The sequence below is a fragment of the Colletes latitarsis genome, chromosome 11 (genome assembly GCF_051014445.1).
Source record: "Colletes latitarsis isolate SP2378_abdomen chromosome 11, iyColLati1, whole genome shotgun sequence".
Classification (NCBI taxonomy): Eukaryota; Metazoa; Arthropoda; class Insecta; order Hymenoptera; family Colletidae; genus Colletes; species Colletes latitarsis.
The window spans coordinates 28,424,750-28,437,226 of record NC_135144.1 but is presented as its reverse complement, the minus strand read 5'-3'; the positions used below and the strand labels follow the sequence as shown (position 1 = coordinate 28,437,226).

The following is a 12,477-nucleotide window of genomic DNA, read 5'->3' as shown; positions in this document are numbered from 1 at the left end:
ATTTGAATCAATAAGAAAATCGATTGTTTTAAAGTGTGGTACACCAGGATGAAAAGAATATTATTATAAGAAATGATAAAAATAGAGGTATAATGAACATACAATATGTATAAGACCCGAACAAACATAGCAATTTTTTCGCGAAGAAATTACGTGTTTCTAAATATTATTAAACGAAAGAAAAATACATTTTTCCATTTACCATTTCCTTACCGCGATAAGTTCTGGAAGGTCTACGCTTTTTTTTTTTTACCAAACCGAGATAATGGCTTATTTACTGCTTACACGCTAATCCCTTTAGTGTCCTCATTCGTTGGATAACGTTCTCGAGCATTGGTAATTTCTCGAAATTCGCATAGTCATCGTCGATATATTATTCGGCAATTAATATGACTCATCCGGCCGTGGCCACGGTAACAATGGAAGCGCGTACCAATGAATCATTTCTTAAAACGCGCAATAAATAATCGCCAATTATTGGCAGTATGTTCTCGATAACGTCGTCGATTAGCTATTGTCGTCGCAAACAGTTTTTTTCGCGCTCTCGTTTCCTTCAGAAGGAAACGATATAATTTTCTGTGAATATGTGTATTTTAATACGAAGACGGTCAGCGTGGGTCAGAAGTGACCCGTGGTCCCGTCGCTCGACCATCCGCCATTCGTTATTTCGCGTCTAATTCTGCGAAATGATATATAGAATTCGGGGCCACTGGCTGCTGCCGCTATCACCTTTTCGAAACGCAACGTAACAGCGCGTTTGTAACGACGCGCTAATAATAGCGCGACGTGGGAAATTCTCTGGCCTTAAATCAAGCCCACACGTCGGGCGACAGATTGCCACTCACGCCGGCCACGATGAAGCGTCATCTCGTCATAAGCCGATAACTCGGTGTACAAGATTAACGGAACGGATCCGTCTTTTCCGTTTCGTCGGCGAAATCGAATTTTCGAACTTCCCGATCCGCCAATTTCTCAACTTCGTCGCGTTCTATCGTTTACGCTCGACACCTCCTCGAGCGCTCGTAATCGTAAACAAAAATAAAAAGAAAGAATCTTTCTTACCGTTTAGTAATTTACTATAAAAATAATATTTTATTAAATTCCGAAGTATCGACAATTTCATTTCCATTAAACGAATATAACCTCGTACGTTGAACCTCCCATATGTGCATATCGCTAGTGTTTTCATTTCGGTAAACGAAGGCGTCGAATGAAATTGAGAAATCGAAAATGTAACCTTCGTCGCGGAACGGAGAAGATCCAATTGTTTGGAATAGAAGTTGGTCTTATGGTTTCGTAATACTAATTAACCATCATAAAAAATTATTTATAACTCGAGCGTTCTATTTCCGTTGACCTGACTCGCGCATTTATTACTTATGTGACCGCTGCACCACGGTGCATCACCTGAGTACATCTTGTTACGTTAGAATAAATATGAAACATGCATAAAGATGTTCGTGTTCCTATTCCGCTCGCTAGCAACGCCGTTACTTTTCAAAAATATACCATACTCTATTAAAGAGTCGAACATTATCTTGTACATAAATGGAAAATAATATCCTCTGCAATCATGTCACCGGTGGCCGGCATTCGATTTGGCTACAGCGCCGTGGGAGCCACCGGTGACCGGCGACGCGACTAATAGTAACAACATGGCGGCGCCATGGGGCAAATCACGTAAAATGCGCGCGGCAGCCAACGTGTTAATCCCTTGCATTAATTACGATATGTCGATCGATGGAATATCGATATTTACGAGTCACGCTCGAGTTATTCACGTTTGACATGAAATTGAACAACGAGCCTGACTCGTGATACTCAAGTTTGGCCTAAAATTTTCATCACGAGTCAGAGTCGCGAAAATAGTGCAAGGGGTGAACAGAATTAAGGAACCCCAGTTGAAATTTCTCGTAGTTCCCCAATTTCCCGATGGCCGCGGATTTTCCTAGGGAGCACGTTTTCCGGTCTCGATCACTCGTTGAGCCGTTAGTCAGACTTCCCACAGAAGCCAGGGATTTCCTCGAAGAGAGTTGACGGAGGAACGACGCGGCGGCGGATGATTTCATTAAATGACGCAACGGTACATATCGAAGCCGGTCATTCCTGCGGACGGGGATACCGTATTCCGTTATACGAGTCACAAAGCGCGGACGTCGTCTGCTCTCCTTGCTGTCCCCGTCCCTTCTTTCGTTTCCCCCCGCGTTCGTGCGTGTTATGGGATATGCCTTCGTCTCCTCATTCCTTTTCTCTCTCGTTGTGTCGCGCGGTCCGCACGCAACCTCTAACGACCATCGACGACCTCTGTTTCTCTCTTCACGACCGAGAAACAACACCAACGGGTGACCGATTAACTTCGTATCGTCGCGCTATTTTCGCTAGAGGAAATCCCAACGAACAAGGTGGATCCGGGGCAAGGCCGAGGTAAAGTTAGTTCCATTTTTTAAATTAATGCAGACAACTCGATAGATCGATAATGTCGAGTTTTACCTATCTAGCGTACGTCGTATACTTTTAAACGTGCTTTCGATTTATGCAAATAATCCTGTTCGTGACGTACGAAGAATATTGTGCCGTCGGGATATCTCATCCGTGATTAATGATAAATCGAGAACCGAAAGAGTAACGGCAATACGAACATTTGTATTTGGTACGCGATTCAGGAGAGATTATCCTGAAAAGTCGCCGGAGTTTCTGACGTAATTCTGGCCGAGCGTGCGCGCATTTCTGACGTAATTCCCGAGATATTTTCCCATGCACGTTGTATGTTATTTTAATCGATCGAGGAAACATCGCGCAGAGATGAAGAAATACCCTTATCCAGACACGAACTTCTCGAAGTACGATATACAAATCTTTTTATCTGCTACACGTCCGTCGGTGATTAGAATTTGAATTACAGCTGTTTTTATACGTTGGTTTATCTCTGGCAACCGTGAACGTTATTTAAATTGTGTAAATCAGTGTTTCTTAAACTTCACCTTCCCACGGATGCTACTCTGGAATTATAATTACTATTTCACTGGTTTTTAAATACAGGGTGTTCGGCCACACCTGGAAAAAATTTTAATGAGGGATTCTAGAGGCTAAAATAAGACAAAAATCAAGAGTACCAATTTATTGATGGAGGCTGCGTTAAAAAATTATTAACAATCAAATTCAAAAGTTTCAAATCGTTCTGGAAAAATTATTTTCGGGTGTGGAGGTCAATTAGAAGCATTTTTAGTGAATAGACATATATTCGAAATCTTACTCAGTTTCGAGAAAAAAATTCGAGTAGGTGATGAAATTTTTCGGTGAAAAAAAAGACTTTCGAATCGTCTTGGAAAAATTATTTTTAGTTGCAGGGGTCAATTGCAAGCATTTTTGGTGAATAGACATACCCCCGAAATCCTACCCACTTTCGAGAAAAAAATTCGAGAAGTTGGACAAATTTTTCGGCGAAAAAAAAATTTCAAATCGTTTTGGAAAAATTATTTTTGTTTGCGGGGATCAATTGCAAGCATTTTTGGTGAATAGACATACCCCCGAAATCCTACCCACTTTCGAGAAAAAAATTCGAGTAGGGTGCAAATTTTTCGACAAAATTAAAAAATTTCAAATGATTCTAAAAAAATTATTTTTAGTTGCAGGGGTCAATTGCAAGCATTTTTGGTGAATAGACATACCCCCGAAATCCTACCCACTTTCGAGAAAAAAATTCGTGAATGTGTGAAATTTTACGCCAAAAAAAAAAAATTTCAAATCATTCTGGAAAAATTATTTTCGTTTGTGGGGGTCCATTAGAATCATTTTTGGTGAATAGACATACCCTCGAAATCCTGCGCATTTTCGAGAAAAAAATTCTGTACGATCAGAACTTTGAACGTTAATAACTTTTTAACGAAGCCTCCATCAACAAATTGGTAGTTTTGATTTTCGTCTTAGTTTGACCTCTAGAACCCCCTATTACATATACACCCTGTATATTTTAAAACTGTGTTGAAAAATTTATTTATGCTGTATAGATTTTTATTCGTTTCGAATAATTTCGTGCTTCCAAATTTTAATATATTAGTTCGCATTAAGAGTTACTGTAAATACGATAGAATGATGCAAAACTATAGCGACATTAAATAAATCAGATGGATTTACCGACCGCGGTCGAGATAAAGGATCGTTCTCATTCAGACACATTCTTCGGTGTCGAATTTTTAATAACTCAGCGATATCCTCCAAATTATCGGCTGGAACGTTAAGATACTGGTAATTTTGAAAAAACAAACAAATACGTTTATAGCATAGCGGTTTTCAAGAAACAAACATGATGAAAAGTGGTAATTACGACACTATTAATATCTTGTTTTCAAATAAAATTGCTTATTTTCGTTACGATGTAGTGATAAATGAAACGAAGTTGAATATCGTTTGCTGCACTTATCAAGATCTTGCAGTTAAAACTTTCGCCGTGAAAGTTCCATCTACCATTGCATCGTACAAAAATAATAATAAAGAAACGATACGCTGCTGATGACCGTCGTGATAACTGCGCGAGGAATGACTTTGGAATTCAGCTATGGTCCTTGAAACCGTTTGTCTTTCGATGCTATACAGGGTGAATCATTAACAGCTGCCATTTTGAATAACTTGTTACTCGTTGATTTAAAAAAAAAATCTCAAACTTACCCTGTGACACATTGGGTTTATTTATCGGATATATGTTTCTCGAACGAACGAGTATATGTTTCATTGCGAACAGGCAAGCGGAGAAAAGAAAGCGATCCTTTCCACGACGCATTTGGCGAAAGTTGTATATCGACGAACAAACAAGAAGCGCTAAACAGTTCATCTTTATTGCCAACCGTTTTTTTTGGTCGACATCGGTAGATGAAAATATTCTATTTGGCGGCTGAAGGGTTAAAGAAGAAAAATCTTTTCGCGTATTCCTGCAACTGCAAATTTGGAAAGCAGACGTTACACCCGTGTCTACGAAGCGAGAATAATGCGTTGATATTATGAATCTTACGCTCAGACAAAAATTCATGTACGTTAATTCATACGTCCGTGGCAAGCTTTCACTTTCGTATTTTTCGAACCAATTAACTACGCAATACACGCATCGATTTTCATCCTCGTCTCTATGCGTGATGGACCGAGTTCTCAGAATCCTCTGTCGCACTCGCCATTACGGACTCGGACCGGGCTCGAGAAAGTCGGGCAGACGATTGTTATTCGTAACCAGAAGTAATTTTCACCTTTTCGTGATGGTTATTAGTAACAAAAAGAAGCTTTAATCGTTTAGAATTACTAATTAGCAACCAAAATGATTTTAAATACAAAATATAATGGTTTCGATTCTTTTTTCATTTTGTTGGTTATAACAGTCATGGTCTCTGGTAACGTTCAAGAACTCGAGTAATTCGAGTCGGTTCCAATTGCAATCAGACTGCCCCATGTACTCGTCAGATTTCTTCCGATCGAATTCGAAACGTCGCATTGTTCTGCCCGAATTTGTCGGTCCATCCGACTGTCGAATTCTCACGGAGTGTTCGAGCGTTCTCGTGTCACGGCCGTTGTACCGAGTCCGCCCGATCTTTCCCGATCCTAAACGATCGCTCGGACGTCCGTTACAAGAGATAACCCGTACGCTCCTACTAACAAGAAGAACGCAAGATCTCTACCAGTTTCCGTGACAGAGGATCCCATCTTTTAATCAAATTAACATATTGCCAACCGCTAATGCTTAGTTAAAATTTTCTGTAACGGCGATTTTAGTCATGTAGAATCATTTTAAAAGGGGATGAGAACTTTTGTGGTCCGCGGGCCACCAATTCCTCAGGCCTAACGTAGGGCATCGGTTCAAGGATAGTTGTGCAGCGGTCTCTGGGTCAAGAGCGTCTCACGATCGATGCTACCGCGAGTTTTCGGCGCATTAACGACTATGTTACGGTCTCGGGGTCATATCCCCCGCCAAATTCCTTCTACGAAAGCATTATTAGGTCATCCCTTAAAGCAACGTCGTTTATTAACGCCAGAAATGAAATAAACTTGCGTTTATTTTCAATCATCGATGTATTTACCCTTTTCCATCTATCGATTAGTTTTTTGATTCCATCCTCCAGAAATTTCGTAGATTTTTAATTAAAGTCTCGTTCGAAGCTTGTCGTCGATAACATTTCTTCTAGTAAATTGTTTTCTCGTGAAGAAAAATGCGACGGATTAAAGCGGGAGGTTAATTGGGGGAGTCTATTGTACTTGTATCCTATAATAACATTACACATTCAGAACAAAGGTTTTACATAACTATTTCGATCCTATATCTTTCCAACATCTGCGTATATTGTTTAAAGTTTTAATAGCGAGCGTTTGGAATACAAATTTCGCGATCCAGTGTAAAACGGACAGAGAGATGCATGCGCGTGGTCTGTGTGTATGCGTGTGTGTGTATGTGTGACGAAAAAAATCCTAACAGTATAACAGTAGGTCGTCGATTGTAAGTCTCGCTGCCGGACGATGAACTGACGCATATATGTTTTTGTATGTGACATAAAGATTGCGGCCTGCGGCCGGAAGAGGAGGTCCTGGACCCTGGGGAGACCGATCGGTACGGCTGCAAGGTGAATCGTGAACCGCCGCCGTCGCCACCATCGATGAAAACGCCTGGCAGCAAGAGCAAGTCGTCGTCGTCGCCGGCATCGAGCACGCCTACGACCACGATCGCGACTGGCGCGACGTCAGCGGCGTCGACGAAGGAGGATCGCGCCATCTTGAGCAGGAGACAGCGGAAGAACCGCACCAGAGCGCCGCGGGACCAGCGTCGCGAGCTGCGCGACGACGAGCACGAGGACGAGCAGCCCGCGCAGCAGCAACAACGACACCGTAGACACCATCACTGCCGTCAGCAACACTACCAGAACAGCCCGACCAGAGGCACCGACGCCAACGGGATATCGTCGGTAGCCGGTCGAAACGCGTCCAGAAGGAATAAGTCGCAGAACGACTCGCGTCGCGACGAGAGCAAAAACGAGACCGTCACCGGCGGGAACAACGGGTCCAGAAAGTCCCGCGTGATCTTCCTCAGCAACCAGAGGAAGGAGCTACACCATTTGAGCGACGCGTCGCTGGCCTCGTTGCTTCGCAGATACACGCTCACCGGGGAGCAGCTGGCGCACCTCGGCTATCCCGTCGAGTGCAGCTACTTCCCGGGTTACGCCGTGATCATCAATCATCACCAGCACCCCATGGGACACCGTGCCCGTGGCTATCACCATTTGGACGCGAACGCGCGCGAATTCGTGCCTGGAAGCGGCACCAGTTCATCATGGACGATGGTGGAGAGCGAGGCGGACAGCGGCAACTGCAGCGGTAGCTCGCTAGACAGCTCGGATTTGGAACAAGAGAGCTCGTCGGACAGCGACAAGAGCTCCGACATCGGTGAGTCGTTGTCGTCTTCGTCCTCGTTGTCGTCCTCCTCTTCCTCCTCCTCCTCCTCGTCCTCGTCGAGTTACGAAGAGAAGTCTAGGAGGGACTCGACACCCGACCCCTACGAGCTTGTGGTGGTCGAAAGACGATGCGCCAGATGTTTCAAGAGCTTCTATATGAATCGGGAGGACGGGGAATACATGCACGAGGAGCGCTGCGTCTACCATTGGGGGAAGCTACGCAGCGGATTGGTCGACGGCTCGCACGGCGACACGTGGGAGTGCTGTCGGGGTCGCGAGAACGCCAGAGGCTGCACCACTGCCAAGATGCACGTGTGGACGGGGCTGGCACCGGGTTACAACGGTCCGTTCGAGGGCTACGTTCGCACCAGGCCCGCCAGGAACGTGCCCAAGGACGGGAATTACGGGGTGTACGCCCTGGACTGCGAGATGTGCTTCACGCGGCGCGGTCTCGAGCTGGCCAAGGTCACGGTGGTCGGGATGGACGGTAAAGTGGTGTACGACACGCTGGTGAAGCCCGACGCGGAGGTGATCGACCACAATACCAGATTCAGCGGCATCACCGCGAAGGATCTGTCCAGGGCGTCAAAGATGCTCAGGGACGTGCAGAAGGACCTGACCAGCTTCGTGCACGCCGAGACCATACTGATCGGGCATGGTCTCGAGAACGATCTCAGGGCGCTCAGGATACTTCATACGACGGTGATCGACACGTGCGTCGCGTTCCCGCACTTTCTCGGTTACCCTTTTCGTAGCAGCCTGAAGACGCTGGCGCGAACGGTGCTGCGGAGGGAGATCCAGGTGACGGAACACGATTCCGTAGAGGATGCCAGGATCGCGGTGGATCTCATGCTTCGAAGACTACAGCACGATCTCTCGTAGGAGCGTCGCGAGACGATCGCGATGGACAGAGAGAGAGCGAAGGTACTGGTTGGTAAAATGGAGGGCGAATACAAGTGAACGAACTGATTCTCGGAGATCTCTGTTTTCGTCGCGCGAGGCAAAATTGTTTGGAAACTGTGCGCGGTTTCGCGTCGAGGTCTCGTTGCACGTGCGGTTCCGTCGTTTATTATTTTCTTTGATACTTTCTTTTTTTCTTTCTTTTTTTTTTTATTTTTTTCTCTCTCTGTTTCGTCGTCGACAGAAAGACGCTAACGAGAATGGATCTCCCCGCGACGGGCCTGGCGATAACGCCGTCCGATCCGCGCGCAACTCTCCCGTCAGTGTTCAGTTCCAAGTGAAGTCTGTGATACGTTACATATACAGAAAGAAACTACACGTAGCCGAGCGGTTCGCCAGGGACGCGCTCTCGTCGCTCGCACAGATGGACTTTAGACACACATAAACACGATTCATGCGTTTCTCGGTCTTATGCATAACGACGTATTTGGTCTTACGCGTCGTCGCGCCGTTGCCGAGGAAAAGGTTTGGCTCGATTCCTTGTACGTCTACTCGAATATTTATTTTTTTTTTTTTTGTCTCGATGAATCTCTTACGTTACGTTGGGGTGTCCCAGAAAATGTCGCGCGTTTCGAAACCCCCGCGCGACGCCATGCTGCTTCTTTGGGCGCGCAGGATTATGCGCGTTCACGTTCGATGACGTCATAATTGTTCGCTCGAACGAAATGCAAGATACACTTTCGTGATCGGCGCAGGCAGAGATTTTTAACCATCTATCGACCCCAAGTCGTACGACGTACGTACAATTTTTCGAATGTACATTAATTTTGTTTAAATTTCTTTAAAAATGTGTTGATTTTAATATAATTAGACTTCGTGGACGAGAGCAGTCAGACTCGTTAGTGTACGGTAAGGGGTTAACTCGTACGTTTCGTTTCGTTAGACGGTTTCAGAATAATCAGGAAACAGTGATCAAAATGGACGATATTCCGTAGGACACCCCGATAGTACCGAAGCTGATTGTTTCAGTTTTGACGAATTTTTGTTATTTTGACGATTGATGTATTTTATTTGATCAGAAATGACTAATTGATCTGAATTAATAGACAATGTGTCGCTTGATGCCCGATCAGGCAAGTGCAGCAACTTGTGGGTGTCGTACGCGTTAAGACGGGTAACCACCAAACAATTTTCTTCTCCCTGGGGGGAAAACAGACTCCGTTGTTATTAATTCTCTAGCAGTTACGATAAATAAATTCGGAAGTTTTTGGTGGAGAGCGGTGGTGCGAAGATAAAAAAAAAAAAGTGTCCGAGTACGGAAAATAAAAATAATTATTATTAGAAGCTTTTTTATTAAGAGATGCCTTAGAGTACAATTGAAATAATAATACTCGAACGAAGTACTCGACTCGACATATTCGCTTTTTCTACAGTGTAACTTCTCGATTTTACACGGTTGATTCATATTCTATAGCTTTCCGCCGCGATATAGGGGGCCATAGTTGCGAAAAACGGTGTTTCGTATTAAATATTAGGACACTGTATCGATAAATTTATTATCGTTGTCGGTATCGCGACAAGATATTCCACGAAGCAGAAGGAAATTAATTTTCAAAAACTCGTCCAGTTTCGATGTTCACATATTTTTATTGTTAATAATTTTGATTTTCAAATGATTATTTTTTTGAACGTCTCGTGTTCATTTTTAACTGAGAAACAAAGCTACTGTCCTGTTCAAACTAGACTACTTTGACGATTAGCAGGAAACTGAATATAAAGCGTCGATAAGTGTCTCGTTGTTTGACCTGGTTGACCTATATTATTTGTTCGAAAGTTCGCATAGTTAAATACGCGAAGTCTCGTGAAACGATAATTGGTTACATCAACGTTTGTACGTCTGTTTGAACGGTAGTACTAAAGCGTACGGGGTTGTGCGCAACCTAACGGCCATATTGGATTGCATATGGCGCTGCCATGCAACTTATCGTTCTATAAATCGTTGCATCTATGGACCCTGTAAGCCGAATATCGCGTAAGGAAATTGTATTAAAATGCAGGATGTACCTTTGGGTAGTACACGATCTCAGTTTCAAAGATTAATTAAACAGGCTCATTACGTACTTATTTGCGAAAAGAAATTCATTTAATTATGCAAATACAGCCGAACTCTGTTATAAAGAGCCACGCATTAAATTATTCGTTTTTGCGACAAACGTACGAACTTTGATACATATCAAAGTGATATTTTCGAAACAAAACATCAATTTACAAATTTATGATCAAAACTTGAATTGCAATCGCGTTTATTATTAACTCGTTGACTGCCACGCCTAGTTTTTCGTGTCTTAAAGATACTCTCGACATTTATACAAATTAAAAAGCTAGAAATATTCGACAGTTTAATTTTACGAAATTTTAAGTTTAAAATGCCCGGTCACCGGTGACCACCGTCACAGTCAACGCGTTAATTAATATTGCTTGTAAGCGTATGATTTCAAACTTACAAACGTATACATTCTGTTTAATATTAAGCGTATCGTAATTTTTACACGTACATCAATACAAATAATATTTAGTTATGTAATCGCGTTACGTTTTCATTCATATTTGTTTTGTTCTTTTTACGTGCATCTTTCTAAAGCTATCCAGAACGTCAAAAAATCGCTGACATATTTACGAGTGACGGTGTTCTATATAACCGAGTTCGAAGGTACATACATGCAAAATATGTAAAGAAAATAAAAAGGTACAACTGCATATGTATGAACCCGCGTGACTCGAGAACTTCCTGTACTCGAATATTTCAAGTATTCCGCGAGTTTCTAGGTTAGGTGATCTAACAGGAACGAGGTTGTCTGTCCTGAATCAGTAAATCACCGAAATACAAAATGATCTCAATAAATAGTTCCGATATGAGGATTAGTGTATTATAAAAAACAATAAAAGAAAAAAAAAAAAAGAAGCGAATTATGGGATTCCCGTGTTCGAATTAGGTGTATCCGTCCGCAAGACGTTTTCCTCGACAAGCGCCGCGATGCTGTGAGCGCGCGCAACACTCGTGTAGGTGTCATCTGCGTCTCACAATTTCATGGATCATACCTTTGTACATGTGTATATATATATATATGTGTGTATGTGTGTGGCGTGTGTGCACACACAGAATACGTAGAATCTATATGTATATATACACATATACACATATTATATATATATACATACGCACCTTTATACCTTACGACCTCTCTCATGCATATTTCATCCAGCGTTGTTTTTTCGTACACGTACAGCGAGAGGAGGACACGCGGCGTCATTGATGCTGGTAAGTGTCTCGGTCTTCCACGATGATGGCTTGCATTTAAATTCTCCTCGAAAACGACGTCTAGAAAATTCGACGCTAAACGAGGACACACGGATCGAGAAATTATTCGGAATTAATGCGCGCTGCGTTTCTGTTTTCTTTTTTTCTTTTCGTGTCTTTGGACCGGCGCAGCTGGATCGTCGTCGGAGACGAGCAAAATTCGCGTCGAACGCCGAACGATCGACAGCTTCGACGAGATTTAGGAATTTCGCCCGTTGGGTTCAATGCAGCCGAACGACCGTTTTAAAAAAAAAGAATCGTTCGCCCGCGTCAAGCCCTAATCGGAAACAGAATCTTGCTCGCTTTGGTCGCGAGAAACCGGGCGAGAAAAAACGCGTGTCCTCTGGCCGTATTTTTATCGCTACACACGTGCAACTTCGCCGCTGAGGAGTATCGGTTTCTGTTTTGGTTTTGTGCCTGGAAGCGTCCAGCGAAACGTGCGCGGGGCGCGGAGTCGGTTTATTATCGACGATGGTACGCCGTACCACAGACGAGTTTTTTTCTTTCGTTTCGTGCGTGTCCTCGTCGCGTAAATCATAGCTGGACAAGAGAAGCCTTAGAACCGCGCGTCCGATTTCGCCTCACGCTCGAAACGCAACGCAGATAATGTTCCGTGATTTTATACTTTATTACCGCCGTTAGTGACGCCCCGTGTGCCCGTTTGTTGCATCAGAATGTACGTTAGAATAATAAAGTGCACGAGGTGTGCAAGCGTTCAGCGACGACGGAATCTTTGTATCCCTCCCCCCCCCAAGAGTTTGACGACTGTGCGCCTGCGCACCAGAGATGAGGAAAATT

At 43.6% G+C, this 12,477-nt stretch overlaps 1 protein-coding gene across 4 annotated transcripts in view; it reads left to right on the top strand.

Annotated features, from left to right (window-relative positions):
- Window positions 1–12,477, top strand: part of Prage (RNA exonuclease prage) — a 71,721-nt gene that overhangs the window by 33,505 nt on the left and 25,739 nt on the right. For 2 of the 4 annotated variants that reach the window (XM_076779029.1, XM_076779030.1), the window contains exon 3: window positions 6,532–8,345. In XM_076779029.1, coding sequence (XP_076635144.1) covers window positions 6,532–8,303 — 1,772 coding nt within the window. In that variant the 3' untranslated portion in view covers window positions 8,304–8,345. Of the gene's footprint in view, window positions 1–6,531; window positions 12,402–12,477 lie in introns of those variants that run through there. The other 2 variants (XM_076779031.1, XM_076779028.1) reach the window with 1 other exon arrangement.